Genomic DNA, 19,563 nt, shown 5'->3' with positions numbered 1-19,563 from the left:
TCAGGTGAAATAAAATGTCAATACTACCCAAAGCTATCTATGCATTCAATGCAATCCCCATCAAAATTGCACCAGCATTCTTCTCGAAGCTAGAACAAGCAGTCCTAAAATTTGTATTTTAGGCAGGAAACCATCAAAACCCTAGAGGAGAAAGCAGGAAAAAACCTCTCTGACCTCAGCCGTGGCAATTTCTTACTTGACACATCTCCAAAGGCAAGGGAATTAAAAGCAAAAATGAATTACTGGGACCTCATGAAGATAAAAAGGTTCTGCACTCCAAAGGAAACAATCAACAAAACCAAAAGGCAACCGACAGAGTGGGAAAAGATATTTGCAAATGACATATCAGACAAAGGGCTAGTATCCAAAATCTATAAAGAACTCACCAAACTCCACACCCGAAAAACAAATAATCCAGTGAAGAAGTGGGCAGAAAACATGAATAGACACTTACTTCTCTAAAGAAGATATCCAGATGGCCAACAGGCACATGAAAAGATGCTCAACGTCACTCCTCATCAGGGAAATACAAATCAAAACCACACTGAGATATCACCTCACGCCAGTCAGAGTGGCTAAAATGAACAAATCAGGAGACAATAGATGCTGGCAAGGATGTGGAGAAACGGGAACCCTCTTGCACTGTTGGTGGGAATTCAGACTGGTGCAGTGGCTCTGGAAAACAGGGTGGAGGTTCCTCAAAAAATTAAAAATAGATCTACCCTATGACCTAGTGATAGCACTGCTAGGAATTGACCCAAGGGATACAGGAGTGCTGATGCAGAGGGGCACTTGTACCCCAATGTCTATAGCAGCACTTTCAACAATAGCCAAATTATGGAAAGAGCCTAAATGTCCATCAACTGATGAATGGATAAAGAAGTTGTGGTTTATGTGTACAATGGAATACTACGTGGCAATGAGAAAGAATGAAATATGGCCATTTGTAGCAACGTGGATGGAACTGGAGAGTGTTCTGCCAAGTGCAATAAGTCATACAGAGAAAGACAGATACCGTATGTTTTCACTCTTATGTGGATCCTGAGAAACTTAACAGAAGACCATGAGGGAGGGGAAGGAAAAAAAAAAAAGTTAGAGAGGGAGGGAGCCAAACCATAAGAGATTCTTAAAAACTGAGAATAAACTGAGGGTTGATGGGGGCGGGGAGGGTGGGTGATGGGTATTGAGGAGGACACCTGTTGGGATGAGTACTGGGTGTTGCATGGAAACCAATTTGACAATAAATTTCATATTAAAATAAATACACAAATAAAAATTTAAAAAAGAAATGCACAGTCAGGGCATCCCTCCAGTGACAGGTACGGGGTCTTCTTAAGTAAATGCTGGTGGACTCACAGGTCACCAAGGCAGCTGCGCGGAGGCCATTCAGAGCCCTCTGCCACCTTGCTAGGGTCCTCAGGCTGCGGCTAGAGAACACGGAGTGTGAAACACAGCCCAATTTCAGAATGCCCGTGTTAGGCGTCTGTATTAGGCTGCTGAAGCCAGTGGCAAAGCAGCCAGAGCAGCTGAGGCCCATGGACCGTAAGAGCCCACACCTGGTCCTGGCACCTGTGGTCCAGGCCTTGGTCTTGGGGACCCGCTGCTAGAGGTCAGGGCACCAGGGGGCCGGGCACGGCAGTTCGTGACACGCCATCAGGGCCCGGTGTCCTGCCTCCTGGGCTCCTGGACACCCACTCTTGCTTAACCAACAGAGAGAGTGAATGTGGACACCAGGCGGGCACCCTCAACTTCCCTCTCCTCCCCACCCTGAACCTGCCCGCTCCAATGGGAAGGGCATGACCACCACCCCCCACCACCACCACCACCACCCTCCTCCTTCCTTCCCTGCCTGTCGTCTGGATGGACACCTGTACCCTGCTTCATCGGGCACACTCCCTGCCTGCCCAACTCGGGCAAGTCCTCCATCATCTTGTTTCTTACCACGGTCTGGACACACCAGGTCCACCCACGGCTGCCCATGGTAAAAGCAAACACCACGCTGCTGACAAATTTATGTCCCAACACCTGCTTTCTAAGAGTTTCATATACTTACCTTTTGTTTTTCACTCCGGGCGTGGGGGACGGAAAGGCCAAACCTCCCAGACTGCGGGCCAGTGTTGACTGTGCTGGTGGGTCTATGCAGCAAGTGTGGAACGGCTGGGGCTGAGCAGGACGCCCCGGGGCTTTGAGCAGGACAGCCGGGGTGGGGGCGGCGTCCTGCCGGGACACCCTCATCCTTCCAGGCCCCAGGCTGGCGCCGCTCCTAAGAACTTCTGAGGCTGGTCTCCTCCCAGCTGAGTCGGGCTCACACCTGTCAGCCCTGAGTCAGCCAGCCTCCATAAGCGTTGAGCGGCTTCATGTGTCATCACAGGAGAGGATCAGAGAAGCTCTTGAGCGTTCAAAGCCGCTGCCCAGCACTGACCCCGGTTTCTACTGTTCCCGCCCCTCCCCAGCTCCTGGAGAGCAGTCAGCCCCTGCCAAGCTCCAGGGACATCATTTTCGGAAGTTCTGATCCTTCTCCATGGAAACAAGGCAAAGAGGAAAGGGGCTTAAAGAAATTATTCATATATACCAACAACGAAGCAACAGAGAAATCAAGGAATCGATCCCATTTACAACTGCACCAAAACCCATAAAACACCTAGGAATAAATCTAACCAAAGAGGTGAGAAATCTATACACCTAAAACTATAGAAAGCTTATGAAAGAAATTGAAGAAGGCACAAAAAAAAAATGGGAAAAGATTCCATGCTCCTGGATAGGAAGAATAAATATTGTTAAAATGTCAATACTACCCAAAGCAATCTACAGATTCAATGCGATCCCTATCCAAATAACACCAGCATTCTTCACAGAGCTAGAACAGATGATCCTAAAATTTGTATGGAGCCAGAAAAGACCCAGAATAGCCAAAGCAATCTTGAAAAAGAAAACCAAAGCAGGAGGCATCAAAATCCCAGACTTCAAGCTACACTGCAAAGCTGTAATTATCAAGACAGTATTGTACTGGCACAAGAACAGACACTCAGATCAATGGAACGGAATAGAGAACCCAGAAATGGACCCACAAATGTATGGCCAACTCATCTTTGACCAAGCAGGAAAGAATATCCAATGGAATAAAGACAGTCTCTTTAGCAAGTGGTGCTGGGAAAACTGGACAGCGACATGCAGAAGGATGAACCTGGACCACTTTCTTACACCAGACACAGAAATAAACTCAAAATGGATGACAGACCTAAATGTAAGACAGGAAGCCATCAAAATCCTCGAGGAGAAAGCAGGCAAAAACCTCTTTGATCTTGGCTGCAGCAACTTCTTATGCAACACATCCCCGGAGGCAAGGGAAACAAAAGCAAAAATGAACTACTGGGACCTCATCAAAATAAAAAGCTTCTGCACAGTGAAGGAATCAGTCAGCAAAACTAAAAGGCAACCGACAGAATGGGAGAAGATACTTGCAGATGACATATCAGATAAAGAGGTTAGTATCCAAAATCTATAAAGAACTTATTAAACCCAACACCCAAAAAACAAATAATCCAGTGAAGAAATGGGCAAAAGACACAAATAGACACTTCTCCAAAGAAGACAGCCAGATGGCCAACCGACACACGAAAAAATGCTCAACATCACTCATCATCAGGGAAAGACAAATCAAAACCACAGTGAGATACCACCTCACACCTGTCAGAATGGCTAACGTCAACAACTCAGGCGACAACAGATGGTGGCGAGGGTGCGGAGACAGAGGATCTCTTTTGCATTGTTGGAGGGAATGCAAGCTGGTGCAGCCACTCTGGAAAACAGTATGGAGGTTCCTCAAAAAACTAGAAACAGAACTACCGTACGACTTAGCAGTTGCACTACGAGGCATTTATCCACGGGATACAGGTGTGCTGTTTCGAAGAGACACATGCACCCCTACGTTGACAGCAGCACTATGGAAAGAGCCCAAATGTCCATCGATGGATGAATGGATAAAGAAGATGGGGCATATTTATACGATGGAGTATTATCGATACTCGTATATCGATACACTCGTATATTGGCAATGAAAAAGAATGATATCTTGCCATTTTCAACTACGTGGATGGATCTGGAGGCTATTACGCTAAGTGAAATTAGTCAGAGAAAGACAGATAGCATAGGACTTCACTCATGTGAGGACTTTAAGACACAAAACAGGGGCGCCTGGGTGGCTCAGTCGGTTAAGCGGCCGACTTCGGCTCAGGTCATGATCTCACGGTCCGTGAGTTCGAGCCCCGCGTCGGGCTCTGTGCTGACAGCTCAGAGCCTGGAGCCTGTTTCAGATTCTGTGTCTCCCTCTCTCTGACCCTCCCCCGTTCATGCTCTGTCTCTCTCTGTCTCAAAAATAAATGTTAAAAAAAAATTTATTTTAAAGACACAAAACAGATGAACATAAGAGAAGGGAAGCAAAAATAATATCAAAACAGGGAGGGGACAAAAGAGAAGAGACTCTTAAATATGGACAACAAACAGAGGGTTGCTGGAGGGGGTGTAGGAGGGGGGATGGGCTAAATGGGGAAGGGGCATCAAGGAATCTGCTCCTGAAATCATTGTGGCACTACATGCTAACTAACTTGGATGTAAATTTAAAAAAAAATCATTCATATCTGTGGGGAAGATTAAACTTGTTTATTAATTCATGCAAACGTTTTCCAATTTGGGCAAAGCTGGAAGAAAAGGACTTCTGACAAAGGAGCTGGGTTGTATGAGAGATTTTAAGATTCACCCCTCTCAACCAACTCCAGAAGGTAACACAATAACAATTTATAGAAACATTTTTACCACATTTGAACAAAATACAATTTCATCCATAATCTTCAAACTCGCTTCCCACTTTCCAGGGAGTCGAAGCTCATATCCTTGTTCAGAGTTTAAAACACCCTGTTTTAAGTATTTCCTTGTCCAGACAAGTTCTTGCTTGCCTCAGTAGGGTCTGCAAGCTTACACGAGAGCACGCTAACTCTCAGTCCACCCCTTGCTCTATGTGATAAAAAGAACTGCAGGGAGAAAAGAGAGAGAGAGAGAGAGGGAGTTAACTTTAAAAACCACCACGTATATAAAGTTGAAAACCAGTGAGCACAAGAGAGCCACGATGAGCTGTTCTGCAGGTGTGAGCATACACCTGAGAGAGCCCCAGTCTCGGGGCCAGTTTGGAGAGAAATTACAGATGTGGCTCCTGATGCTGATTTTGTCAAAATCTATGTTATTTGTTTCATGGCATTTCTCTTTGGTAGGAAAATTGGACTTTCAAATCCAATACTTAACAAAAAGAAGGGTTTAAAGTGTCTTCAAGGGGCACCCAGCTGGCTCAGTCAGTGGAGCATGTACCTCTTGATCTCAGTGTCATGAGTTCAAGCCCCACACTGGGTGCAGAGGTTACATGCGTACAATCATGCATAAAATAAAGAGTGTCAAGCCAGCAGCTGTGACAGACGTTAACCCGTGGTGGCGACCTAATCTGTCAGGCTATGGGGACGTGGTGATGTGCTTTATTGATAACAACGTCTCCCTTCTGACAATAAAGCACCTTCACCAACATTTTATTTAACGCAGGGCAGAAGGGCACATCAGCTAGCTGGTTTACTTTCAAAGACTACTAGGAAAAGACTCCTGGCAGGAAACACTGCAAGACTGAACTGGGCAACGAAGCTCCGTGGGCACCTTCCCATGGAGCGTCCCCGCCCCCTCCCCCAGTCGGGGTGCGGCTGGCCGGAGCGCTGGAGCTGCCTCATTCGGCAGCACTTTTCAGGGCCTTGATGGAGCAGTTTTTAAGTTGCAGGAAACAGATGGTGAAGCAAATAGTGGTCCCGCTCGGAGAAATCCAGATAAACTCCATCTGGGTGAGGACTCGACCACTCTGCCCTGCAGAAGGACCACTCTGCAGGTGCACAGAAGCCCACTTCAGCACTGCTGGTAGCCTGCCTTTATGCCTCTTCTCCGGTTCTCCTCTGAATTCATTCAGGGAGGACACATTCCTGGTTTCTTCACTAACTAATGAATTGAATTAAATCTTTGATGTGTTCATTTTATTTTTGTATGACAGTCATGGCTTTACCCTTTTTGGAAATCATTTGACACTAACATCAGACTTAAAAGGACCTGTAGTAATATCACCATGTGTTTTAAAACATTAAAATACCTTCTTTTGAAATCCCTCCAACTAAACCATTTGAAGTAGTCATAGTTTTGTTTGTTTTGAAGGAGAGAGAGAGAGAGAGAGAGAGGCAGCGGCAGAGGGACAGAGAGAATCCCAAGCAGGCTCCACACTCAGCGCGGAAGCCAGTGTGTGGGGCTCGATCTCATGAACCATGAGCTCATGACCTGAGCCAAAATCAAGAGTTGGACACTCAACCGACTAAGCCCCCGCAGGCACCCCTATTTTTAATTGAAATATGCATATACAAAATACCCCATCTGTACAACAATACTTTTTGTCATTTTTTAACTGATTTAAAATAATTGATAAATTGTATTTGATTCTCAAGATCTTTATTACTTTTTTTTAGTTTTTTTTTTTAATGTTTATTTATTTTTGAGACAGAGAGAGACAGAACACGAACGAGGGAGGGTCACAGAGAGAGGGAGACACAGAATCTGAAACAGGCTCCAGGCTCTGAGCTGTCAGCACAGAGCCCGACGCGGGGCTCGAACTCACGGACCGTGAGATCATGACCTGAGCCGAAGTCGGCCGCTTAACCGACTGAGCCATCCAGGCGCCCCAAGATCTTTATTACATTTTGTATTATGATCACTTTAACTTTTTAGTTTATTTCTGAGAGACAGACAGAGTGAGCAGGGAAGGGGCAGAGAGAGGGGGAGACACAGAATCCCAAGCAGGCTCCAGGTTCTGAGCTGTCAGCACAGAGACCAACACGGGACTTGAACTCACACACCATGAGATCACGACCTGAGCCAAAATGGGCCACCTAACTGACTGAACCACCCAGGTGGCCCTGTGATATGACCATTTTATATCTGCTTAAAATCTTTGTTCAATCTGACTTAAATACTTTTTAAAAATATTCTTTGGGAAGGTACAATATTTACTTGAGAGCAATTTATTGGTATGTTTGAATTGAGTTAGGAAAACTGCAAGTAACTTGCCATGAATTTAAATTGATCAAATTCATTAGCAACTTGCACCTCGTATTTGGAGGGAAAACAAAGTCGGTCATAGATCTGAGTATATTCTGAGTTGGGAACGGACAGTATTCACATGGACCCACGCTAATGGTGGACGAGACACAGCATATCCTTGCAATTTCCCCCTTAGGCCTAGCAATGAAGAAGTCTCAAAGCAAGGTCCTAGAAATATCAGTGAGACCATAGGTAACTCCATGTCGGTAACCCACTCGGATATGCTTGAGGCCACAAGGAAAGAAGCCACTGGAAAATGGGAACACCTGCTTCTGAGGCTGGGCTGGTGGAGATGCAGTGTTCTCAAAGGCAATTTTAGAGCCTCTGTGAGATCACAACTACTTCCGTGATTATACTAAGACGCGGTTGGCCTTTTCACTCTCATTCTTCCACAGAACACACAGTGGTTTTCCAGAGGCTATGGAACATGAGATGACGACATTGCAGACTGTTAAAGGAATGTGTGCTCATGAACGTGTTTTAGGTTGTTCTCGATGTTACGTCCTCGTGCAGTAAATACAGACAAATATAATTCTCTGAAAGAGGAGCTTGAAAACTTTGAAGAGTGTGAAGGAGAAAACTTTTCAGACTGGCATAAGGAGAGGAGTCACGTAGGCTGCAGCCCTATCTCACCTGTGACCTGGCACAAGTAGCAGTATTTCTTGGTCCCATTTTCCGCATTTGCAAAACAACAGGAGTTTGTCTCAGTCCCCTTTCCCCTTTAATACTAAGATTCTGTGACACCACTCCCTCCCCCCAAGGCTGCGGCCCTGCTCTGGTTAGAGCAGCAGGATCACAGCGTTTTAGAGGGTCACAGAGGCTGAGTGGCGGGATTAGAGTTCAAATCCGGAGACTGTGTAGCCCCCCGCAGCCACGCATGTGACCGTGCCATCCAATTCTGCTTACTGAATTGAGGGGCACCGCCACACAGCTGGGGCAGGGCGAGGCCCAGCTTTGACAGCCCAGTGCACTGCCTTGGAGTTAACCTAACAGATAGTGTCTTTGTTGGTCTATTTCTTTCTCTCTTTCTTTTAAAGATCCTATTTTTAAGTAATCTCTACACCCAACGTGGTCCTTGAACTCAGAACCCTGAGATGAAGAATCCCACCCTCCACCGACTGGGCCAGCCAGGCACCCCTTGCTGGTCTATTTCTTTGGTGTCCTGTGGAGTCCCTTTATACTTTACGGGGTAAAAAAAAAAAAAAAACAACAGATGACTTGCATTGTTTCCACAGTAGCCAAGTCCTGCACATGTGGAATTGGGCATTAAAAATAACAAATTCCCGAACTTTCTAGGTCTTACTCTAGGATTTTCTTATTACTTGAATATATAGAGTGACATAGTACTGTAAAATATACTAACTTTTAAGTAAAGTTTGCTTCTCTCCAGAAGAAATTGCCACTTCAGCGCTGTTTTCTGTTCATCCGTCATTGTTAGAAACTCATTCACCTGGTTAAAACGATCAAACACACATTTCCGAAGTCTGTATAAATAACTCATCTTGACAGCAATGTGGAGCTTCACTTTGCTCACTTGACTGGGATTTTATTCACACAAGTGACAGCTCAATTCTCTAAATGGAGGAGAGGTCAGAAAGGCTCTGAAGGAAACCCCTGAAGGGAGTCAGGTGGCTCAGTCCAGAAAACTCCCCTTCACAAACTAGAAACCGCTTGGGACCGAGGTTTAATGGTAAACTTCAGGAGCGGGTTCTCGCCATAAAAAACACATGCCTGTCATCGAGCCCACACGCCCCTAAGTATCTGCTGCCGTCCCCGTGGAGGCCACCTTGTGCGCTGACTGCATCGGGCTCACTTTGCACAGCTGGTCGTGGCGCGTCGCCAAACCCTCCTTCTGTCTCACCACCGGTCGGCACCCCCCAATGCGCTGTTCTGCCCACTGTGACTACAGAGAAGGTCTTTCTCCACTGCAGCCAACAGCCTCCAACACTATTCCCAGCAGCGAGATTAGCGGTGATTGGCAAACGTGCAATTATTTCTTCACTAAAGCAATGTGTGTTTCCATCAAGACTGATTTTTCCCCCAGACCTCTTTATTAATGACTTAATTTCTATCAAATGTCCACTGAAATGACCTATGTTTGGGGGAAGAGAATTCAATCTGGAATTATTTCTAAACACGTGTTCCTTTCTGCTACTTACCGTGCAGCCTAAAGTCTCCTCTGCAACACCTCCCGTGAGGCTGCAGGCATGGAGGGTGCCTGTGTGGTCAGTGACATCAATTAGCAAGTGGAAGCTGAGAAAAACAGATTTAAGTTCCAAAGAATCTCGGTGGCAAGTAGGGCAGGTGCCGGATGCTTCCTTCATAACGTATCCACAGCCCGAGCTGAAAAGAAACAAAGACAGTGATAACAGGTGAGGGCGTAAATGACCAACCTGATCTCTAGCTGAAGAACCACGTTCCCTTAAAAGTCTAAACCAGAGTAAGGACTTCCGGAGCCCTTAGAGCAATGCAATGCCAGACGGACGGGCGAAGCAGGCAACACCACAATTTGCGCTCAATCCCATTTTCACTGCCCTGCATCCCCCTGCTGGGGCTCCTTCACCCCTTCCCTTCTGCAGACAGCGGCAGGACCGGCTCTCAGCCCTGGAAATCTGTCACGGCCTATTCCTTGACACTGTAGGTACGTCCGTCTAGTCTCCCTGGCTCAGGGCGCTGAGGGCAAGGATCATGTCCTGTCCCCGGAAAGCCCGGGTTCGACAAATGCTCACATGATGCTTCTGTACTAGGCCTCCACATGTTGACAGAAAAATCCTAGGGGTGGTCAAGTTCACACCCCGAATGCCGTTAGTACTGCCAGGAGCCCACTCTTCTCTCTTTCGGGGAATTACATGCTGTTCCATATGTTTGGAGCAGTCTGCTTTAGCCACTTGGAACAGAAAGACCGACTCAAGTTTCTCAAGTGGAGGGGCGATCTGAAGACGGTGCTTTCTTGTCTGGGCACGTATCACTTTTAAGCTAAATTTCAGATGCTTTTCCTCACGTATCAATATTAAAGATGTAGGAAAAAATGAGAAAGACATTAAAATTTTCAAAAAGTTTTTGAAAAATATTTTTCAAAAAGTAAACACACCTGACATACATCGCCACCTCCACACTGGTTTTTTTTCAACTTTAACATCAAATCATAAAATGTTTTTAAAATCCATAGATCAGTATCCTGACTGTGGTGGTAGATACACAAAGCTACACATGTAATAAAACTACATAGAACTTCACACACACACACACAAATGACTGCATGTCAGTCTGGTGAAATTTGAATAAAAATCATCAGATTGAATTAATATCAATACCCTGGCTACGATACAATACTATAGTTTCATAAAATGTTACCATCGGAGGGAAGTGGAGAAAGTGTCCATGGATTCTCTTTATTAGTTCTTACAACTCCATGTGAGTCTACAACTATCTCAATAAAATTTTCAATTACAAAAATTCATAGTAACGTCCTAGATGTTTCTTGCTAAGCATCTTTTGGCTAAGATTATTAAATCTACTGGGGTTTGCTTTTGTACAATAACTTTGACCTAGGAGAGGCTAGAAATCATATTTACCATGTGGCTGAAAAGAATTTTTTTTAAGAGAGAGAGACGAGGGAGGGCAGAAAGGAGGGAGGGAGGGAGGGAGGGAGGGGGGGGAGAGAGAGAGAGAGAGAGAGAGAGAGAGAAATACCACAAGGAGCAGAGACAAAGAGAAGTAGGGCTCGAGCTCATGAACGATGAGATCATGACCTGAGCTGAAGTCAGATGCTTAACCGACTGAGCCACTCAGGCGCCCACAGCTGAAAAGAATTTTTTTTTAATGCTAAGGGCATCTGAGTGGCACAGTCTGTTGAGTGTCTGACTCTTGATCTAGACTCAGGTTGTGACCTCACGGTTTGTGAGTTTGAGTCCCAAGTCGGGCTCTGTGCTGAGGGTGTGGAGCCTGCTTGGGATTCTGTCTCTCCTTTGCCCTGCCCCTCCCCCATTTGTGGGTATGCACACGTGCTCTCTCTCTCTCAAAAATAAACAAGGAAAAATTTTAAATTTTTTTTCAACGTTTTTATTTATTTTTGGGACAGAGAGAGACAGAGCATGAACGGGGAAGGGGCAGAGAGAGAGGGAGACACAGAATCGGAAACAGGCTCCAGGCTCTGAGCCATCAGCCCAGAGCCCGACGCGGTGCTCGAACTCACGGACCGCGAGATCTTGACCTGGCTGAAGCCGGACGCTTAACCGACTGCGCCACCCAGGCGCCCCAACAAGGAAAAATTTTAAATGCTGTCACTTGTCATCTCAGTTCAAAGTTTCTGGCAGTATTATATCTTTTTATTTTGTGACTACAGAAACACAGCAAATCAAATTTTACCTTAAAAGACAATTATAGGGGCACCTGAGTGGCTCAGTCGGTTAAGCAGCTGACTCTTGATTTTGGCTCAGTCATGATTTCATGGTCATGAATGGAGCCCCACATCACACTGAGCATGGAGCCTGCTGGATTCTCTCTCCCTCTCTCCCTGCCTCTCTCCCTTGCTCTCTCTCTCTCTCTCTCAAAATAAATAAACATTAAAAGAGAGAGAGAGAGAGAGAGAGAGAGAGAGAGAGAGAGAGAGAGAGAAAGCTTGGGCGCCTGGGTGGCTGGGTTGGTTGAGCGGTCTGACTTCAGCTCAGGTCATGATCTCACGGTTTGTGGGTCTGAGCCCCGTGTTGGGCTGAGCTCTCAGCACAGAGCCCGCTTTGGAGCCTCTGCCCTCCCCTCTCTGCTCCGCCTCCATTTTTGCATGCTCTACCTCTCTCTCAAAAATAAATATTTTAAAAAAAGGAAATTTTTGCCCGGCTAGCTCAATCGGTAGAGCATGAGACTCTTAAAAAAAGGAACTTTTTGGGGCGCCTGGGTGGCGCAGTCGGTTAAGCGTCCGACTTCAGCCAGGTCACGATCTTGCGGTCCGTGAGTTCGAGCCCCGCGTCAGACTCTGGGCTGATGGCTCAGAGCCTGGAGCCTGTTTCTGATTCTGTGTCTCCCTCTCTCTCTGCCCCTCCCCCGTTCATGCTCTGTCTCTCTCTGTCCCAAAAATAAATAAACATTGAAAAAAAAGATTTAAAAAAAAAAAAAAAAAAAAGGAACTTTTTGTTTAAAGGCAGTTATAGGGGCACCTGGCTGGCTCAGTGGAGTGTGTGACTCTTGACCTCAGGATTATGGGTTTGAGCCCCACACTGGGTATAGGGATTACTTAAAATCTTTTTTTAAAGGCAATTATTGGGGCACGTGGGTGGCTCAGTTGGTTAAGCATCTGACTTCAGTTGAGGTCATGATCTCGCAGCTTGTGAGTTCGAGCCCCACGTCAGGCACTGTGCTCAGAGCCTGGAGCCTGCTTGGGATTCTGTGTCTCCCCCTCTCTCTGCCCCCCACTCATTCACTCACTCTCTCTCTCTCTCTCTCTCTCTCTCTCTCTCCAAAGTAAATAAACATTAAAAAAAATTAAGGCAATTATAATCTTTCAATCTAAGTAGCCTGTCTTGGAAATTTAAGTATGGGTTATTCATTTATACCTTTCGTTCAAATATATAACCACTGTTATTTCAAAGAATATCTTTAACTTTCGTAGGGCTTAAAATTTATTAACGTTAGTTGGTCTTTATTTCTTACAAGAATGACTTTGCTGGGGCGCCTGGGTGGCGCAGTCGGTTAAGCGTCCGACTTCAGCCAGGTCACGATCTCGCGGTCTGTGGGTTCGAGCCCCGCGTCGGGCTCTGGGCTGATGGCTCAGAGCCTGGAGCCTGTTTCCGATTCTGTGTCTCCCTCTCTCTCTGACCCTCCCCCGTTCATGCTCTGTTTCTCTCTGTCCCAAAAATAAAAAAAAAAAAACGTTGAGAAAAAAGAATGACTTTGCTGACAGTAATATGTCTGCTTACCATCGGTGTCGAACAACAGTTGTGGTTGCACCATCAATGTTCAGTGTAGAAATGTGAGCATAAAGAATCCCGTAGAAAGGGTCAGCTTTCCCTTCATTCTTCAAAGCTTTTACCTTTAATTGTTCAACTGTATAGACATCAACTATTGCATTTACTAAAAATAAAAAGTAATTAACAGCTCTCTATGTATTCGAAGAACTCCAAAAGATTATATCCAAATAGAAAAACTATAAAGTTCAAATGAGAACGTGTAACAGGTTCAGTTAAGTAACAGAAAAATTATTATATCTGCTATATTAAACCTGATTATATAAATGGACATAACAACAAAAAAAAGCAAAAAAAAAAAAAAAAGGAAAAGAATGGGAATTTTAATTCATTTTATTTCATTGAAGACTTTCTGGTCATCAGAAGACACCAGTAAAAGCGTGGGAAGGCAAGCCTCAGAGTGGGGCATGCTAGCAATCTTAGAGGATAAAAAGGACTCCTATCTTCATACATAAATAATTCGTAAAAGTAAGAAAAAGACCGTCAACTCAAGTTTTTAGCTCCCATGAGATTGGCAAAAGGTTTTAGAAACCTCTAAAAGTTTTACACAACCTTTGAGAAAGTGGAAATATAGCAGTTACAGAATAAGAATATGGTATCTTTTACTGTGTAAAACAAAGTACTTCCTTTTAAAAATCCAAATAACATTTAAAGGTCGCTTACAATTTATGGAATCTTTCAGATAACTGTCGATTTCACCATCCAGAGGATTTGTTTCTTTATTCTCTCTTATAAAATTCAACAGGATGTTAGCTTCTGGTGTATCTTAAATCGAAAATGCACAATAAATGAAAAACAATGGATCACTTTTTAGATAACTGCAAGTGATCCAAAATGATTTTCAATAAGTTAAGGCATATGAAAACATAAATAGGATATTGTGCAGCCATCAGCAGTCTATTCAGTGAAGAGATGTAGACCAGACATTGTTAAAGGGCAGCTTACAAAACTATGTGGAACAATTTCCTTTAAATTAAATATATATATATATATATATATATATATATATATACACACACACACACACACACACACACACACACACACACACACACACAGATATGCAAGGTTATCTGGAAGAGTATGTATCAAAGAAATGATTCCCTTGTAAAATAGTAGGAGTATAGGTGTTGTTTTCCCTTTTTGCTTTTAGTATTTTCTGAATTTTATATGCATTTCTTTTCTGATCAGAAAAAAATTTTTTAAGTTTATTTGAAAGTCTTGCTCCTCGACTTGGAATACAAGTATTCTCAGGAATAGTCAGAATGTGTACCAGAAGGTTTCCATGTGACCCCGACACCTTCAGCCCAAGCCCCCAACCTCCAACACCTGACGGCCTTTCAGCCCTCCCTGACCGACTCCAACACTCTGTAGACCTGCCATTGCGGGGGGGCCCCTCCCCACTGAGCCCCAGGGCAGAGGCAGGCACTTCTCCCTCGCTCCTGTTCAACCAGGAGTCCTATCACTGAGCTTTCACAGAACCATCCTGAAATTCCTTGTGAGCAGGGCTTCTGCCTTTCCAGCCCTGAGGCTCTCATACCCAGTACAGTGACTGTCCTTTCACTCATCTGACCATCCATCCATCGTGTCCGGCCTTGTTCCAGAAAGGACTCACGTCATCTCAGTGCTTGGCAAATAAAAGGCATTCAACAGATATTTGTAAGTGAGTGAGTGAATGAATGCATGTTTCAGAACCACGGACAGAACTGCGGCACTGGAGACAGGGGCAGGGGCTGGACCGAGGTCACAGAAATCCAACCACGGCCCCCCCACCCCCACCCCCTACCCCCCTGCAGGTGTGGCTATGAAGATCCCTGCCGACGACAAGGTTCTCAGGCCTGTGTGGTGGACACTCACAGGGCAGAGAAAGCCATAAGCAAAGCTAGGATGACAGTTTAAGCCAGTAGAGGTTTTTCATTTCTACTTGGCTGGTATAGCCCAGGAAATTAGAAATAAGGGTGATTAAATATGCACGAGGCGCGCCTGGGTGGCTCAGTTGGTAAAGCATCCGACTTTGGCTCAGGTCATGATTTCACCACTGGTGAGTTTGAGCCCTGCATGGGGCTCTGTGCTGACAGCTCAGAGCCTGGAGCCTGCTTCAGATTCTGTGTCTCCCTCTCTCTCTGCCCCTCCCCTGCTCACGTTCTATCTGTCTCAAAACAAACAAACATTGAAATTTTTTTTGAAATATTCACATGAAAATTCACACACCCTCCTGAGTACTCTCCTTCTCTCTTTGAGAAACAGGTGTCTATTCTAGTGATGCTGGCATTGCTCAAACACTTTGACATTTCACCTTTGCATCTGTTTTCAGAACCAAATAGACAACATCCATTGAATATGTGTCTCATTAACTTAGCTTTGAGTTTTGTCCTAGTGAGCTTGATAACCTTTTCCAACAGACAAACCCAAATGTCTTTTAGAAATTTTCCCAGGCCTAATTTACCCTTAAAGGATGGAGATTTCTTAATCATTGACATTACTCTGTATAATACTATTAAAACTATTAATATTGATCAATTATTAAAAAATAATAAACCATAGTATTCCTCTCAAGGAAAGAAATGGAAAGAAAAGGAACTGAAGAGTGCAGTCTTGTCTTAAATGTTGAGAATAGATCACAGTTGTGCCACCATCGATTTATAAAAAGCAGCTAGAGCGATCCTTTTAGTTCATAGAAAATGCCACCCTCTGCTCCAAATCCTGACCTGGTTCTCCTTCCCTATGACCTCTCATTAGCCTATAAAGCCTTCTTGAGACCCACCCTCCCCTCCGACCTTGACACCTCCTCCTGCCTGTGCTCCGTCAGCTGCAGCCACACTGGCCTCCTTGCTGTTCTACCCACAAGCAGGCTCCCTCCAGCCTCTGGGCCTTTGCACTGGCTGCTCCTTTTCCTGGCGCTCTTTCCTGTGGTTAACCCTCTCACTGCCTCACCACGTCTCTGCTCAAATGTCACCTTCCCAAGGAGGCCAACCTTCCCGATACCCACCAAGTCATTCTGGCCCCTCCTGACCCCATTCCTCTTCTTCTTAAATACTTCATAATCCACAGATGTGTTATCTTTGTTGTTTCTTATCTCTCTCTCCTGCTAGACCGTGAGCATCACGCGGGCAGAGACATTTGTGTTTTGTCACTGGACCCCAGGAGAATTCCTGGCACACAGCATGTGCACAGCAGATGAGATCTCAACGAAGCCAAGCCAGGGCACATCATGTCACCTTCCACGACACCACTTTCAGGGACATGGCGTCCCTGGGCAGATGTGCAAGGTCCAGTGCACTTATGGAGACAACAGAGTCTTGTAGCTTTAGGTCATACTTTAAAAAATTCTGCTTATGGTTTGCTCAAAGACAGAAAATTGCTTTATAATTCCCGGTCAGTGTCGATGCTCTGTTAGCGGCCGGCAGAGTGAGCTGCTGTTCGAGAGGGAACGCTGTCGTATTTACATCTTCCTGAGATTGTGAAGGGTCATTCCGGCTCTGGTGCCAGGCTAAGCATTCTATCTGCAGTGCAAAGTGCTCTTAAAGGCGCCAACCCCTCACGTCTCCCCAGATCCTGCTCCCCAGACTGCATGCTGGAATAAACTGTGACTGCTTTCAACATCCACGCCCGTGGGCCTTAGGGGTATTTCATTCATGCTATGAACTAATGATACTATGTATATGTTCTCAGTACTCTAGCATGAAATTATTTGAATATAGTAAAACTGAATTTATTTTTAAAACAGAAATTTAGGGGGCGCCTGGGTGGCGCAGTCGGTTAAGCGTCCGACTTCAGCTCAGGTCACGATCTCACGGTCTGGGAGTTCGAGCCCTGCGTCAGGCTCTGGGCTGATGGCTCAGAGCCTGGAGCATGTTTCCGATTCTGTGTCTCCCTCTCTCTCTGCCCCTCCCCCGTTCATGCTCTGTCTCTCTCTGTCCCAAAAATAAATAAACGTTGAAAAAAATAAATAAATAAATAAAATAAAACAGAAATTTAGGTAATCCAATCAATAGCATTGATCTCTCAGAAATCATTACAAGGGATGATACTCTAAAAATGAATCTAGTTTTTCACATTTCTTTAGTAAAGACAGCAAAGAGATAGCTTGCTGCAAATTTAAGAAATATAAATGTAAAGCAGATAAAGCAGTTTTCACTTTTAATTCAAATGAAATCCAAGCATTGTTTTCATTCTTAAATATACTGCACAAATACTGAAATGTGTCAGACAGACAATTCCAAAGGGATAAGAAATTTCAGATAGCCTTTTACCTGGATTAGTTGTAATAATGGTTTTTGAGATTACTGTTGCTGTCATGCAGTTCCGAAATTTGTCAAAACTTATTCTTACATCTGAGGCAAATATTACTGTTTAGGGGGAAAAAGCCATTTTAAAATTACTATGTGTGTGGGGGGGTATAAAAAATGACAAACAGTGAACACAATCATCACAGTATCATACCTGTTTCTCGTGGCATCCAGCTCTGTGCAACTAGAATAGATTCATTATCCCAACTGCATATTTTTAAAAAGAAGCAAAAGTCAAATACATTAGGGAAAACTGGCAGTGACCACTTTATTTACCAAAAAAAGAATGTCCTAATGGCTGGAGTTAACAATTCCCCAAGTTATCAAGGCACAAGTTAAGGATGCTGGCTTCTCCTGCATTTTGCAGGATACACGGTCTATTTCACAAAGCATTTAACAACTGCGTGATAAATCATTCCTTTGATACTATTCATCTTTAACAACTTCTGCCCCATCAATTCCATCTTTGCCCACTACTTAGGTCACTCCAGGCGAGTTAGAACTGAGTGACTACATGGGGCGCCTGGGTGGCGCAGTCGGTTAAGCGTCCGACTTCAGCCAGGTCACGATCTCGCGGTCCGTGAGTTCGAGCCCCGCGTCGGGCTCTGGGCTGATGGCTCAGAGCCTGGACCCTGTTTCTGATTCTGTGTCTCCCTCTCTCTCTGCCCCTCCCCCGTTCATGCTCTGTCTCTCTCTGTCCCAAAAAAATAAATAAACGTTTAAAAAAAAAAAAAAAAAAGAACTGAGTGACTACAAATTGAAAGCCTTTAAAGTCTCTCTGTCAGACCATTAAGAGAGGGCTCCCACATTGGATAAACTGTTCAGGGGACCTGATGGGTTGAAGGCCTGTTTCACATTAATGGTTTTTGTGGGGTTTTTTTTTTTGTTTTTTTTTTTTTTTTGGTGCCCTGGCTTCTGGAGTCTAGATAATGCCACGTCCTACCCTACGGTGCCCCAGGTGCAGCCTGGGACAACACTTGCTTTTCTACCATCTTCCCAAAGCCTGACTCCAGGATGCTACCCAGGCAATCAGGGAAAATCTGGCTGGTTTATTACCAATGGGACCAAATAAATCATTGTTTGTTATAAAGCAGAGAACAAGAATGAACCAGTCACAGTGGAGTCCATCTAAACAATCCCGTGCTGTCTAAAGATCTCATTTTAAGTTAATCTTACAGCACAGAGTGTAACAAGTCAATGTACAAGAGCAAAGTCTCCAATAATTATTTCTCTCCAGTCATTACCCCTCTCCTACTATGAAATCCATCATCTTTTTGGTGAAACAAAAGCATTCTGTCTTGGTGATAACAGCAGGGATTTCAGTTTGGAACAAATGTGGGAGGTTACCATGTCATTGTAAAAGAAGACTCCGTCTCATCATAGAGTTTCACCTCACACCTCTGGCCTTTTCTTCGGTCTGAAGTTGTAAAGTATTTTGGTTCTCCAACCTCAGGAATTGAAGGAAATAATTATTCTTCACCTATAGCTGTAGAGGTACTTAAATGTTTGTTAATGGAAGTACTCAAATCTTTATCTTTTTTTTTTTTTAATTTTTTTTTCAACATTTATTTATTTTTGGGACAGAGAGAGACAGAGCATGAACGGGGGAGGGGCAGAGAGAGAGGGAGACACAGAATCGGAAACAGGCTCCAGGCTCAGAGCCATCAGCCCAGAGCCTGACGCGGGGCTCGAACTCACGGACCGCGAGATCGTGACCTGGCTGAAGTCGGACGCTTAACCGACTGCGCCACCCAGGCGCCCCAAATCTTTATCTTTTAAATATCAAATTAAAATATCAAAATAGAAAGAATCCCTACTATATATTTGGTGATTTTAAAAGAATCTTCTATCTAGGGGTCATCTGAATGGCTCAGTGCAGCCTGTTTGGGATTCTCTCTCTCTGTCTCTGTCTCTCTGTCTCTCTGTCTCTCTCTCTCTCACACACACACACACATGAACACACGCACACACACACACACACACACACACACACACACACACACACATTTTTAGAAAGCATCTTCTGGGGTGCCTGGGTGGCTCAGTCAGTTAAACGTCTGGCTTCGGTTCAGGTCATGATCTCACCGTTCGGGAGTTTGAGCCCCACATCAGGCTCCGTGCTGACAGCTCAGAGCCTAGAGGCTGCT

The 19,563-nt window shown here is 44.8% G+C and overlaps 1 protein-coding gene across 1 annotated transcript in view; it reads right to left on the bottom strand.

Moving 5' to 3' along the window:
• Positions 1-4,638: 4,638 nt before the first annotated feature.
• The window catches only part of MEIOB (meiosis specific with OB-fold), a 33,539-nt gene continuing 18,614 nt past the window's right edge, over positions 4,639-19,563 (bottom strand). The window contains exons 7-14 of the mRNA XM_040459435.1: positions 18,764-18,864; positions 17,571-17,623; positions 17,381-17,476; positions 13,791-13,892; positions 13,080-13,233; positions 9,327-9,510; positions 8,531-8,617; positions 4,639-5,027 (exon numbers count right to left, since the gene is read on the bottom strand). Of these exons, the coding sequence (XP_040315369.1) occupies positions 4,917-5,027; positions 8,531-8,617; positions 9,327-9,510; positions 13,080-13,233; positions 13,791-13,892; positions 17,381-17,476; positions 17,571-17,623; positions 18,764-18,864 (888 nt within the window). The 3' untranslated portion in view covers positions 4,639-4,916. The remainder of the gene's footprint in view (positions 5,028-8,530; positions 8,618-9,326; positions 9,511-13,079; positions 13,234-13,790; positions 13,893-17,380; positions 17,477-17,570; positions 17,624-18,763; positions 18,865-19,563) is intronic.

The sequence above is a fragment of the Herpailurus yagouaroundi genome, unplaced genomic scaffold (assembly GCF_014898765.1).
Source record: "Herpailurus yagouaroundi ecotype Mexico unplaced genomic scaffold, PumYag 222, whole genome shotgun sequence".
Lineage (NCBI taxonomy): Eukaryota > Metazoa > Chordata > Mammalia > Carnivora > Felidae > Herpailurus > Herpailurus yagouaroundi.
This window is presented reverse-complemented; position numbering and strand designations above follow the sequence as displayed.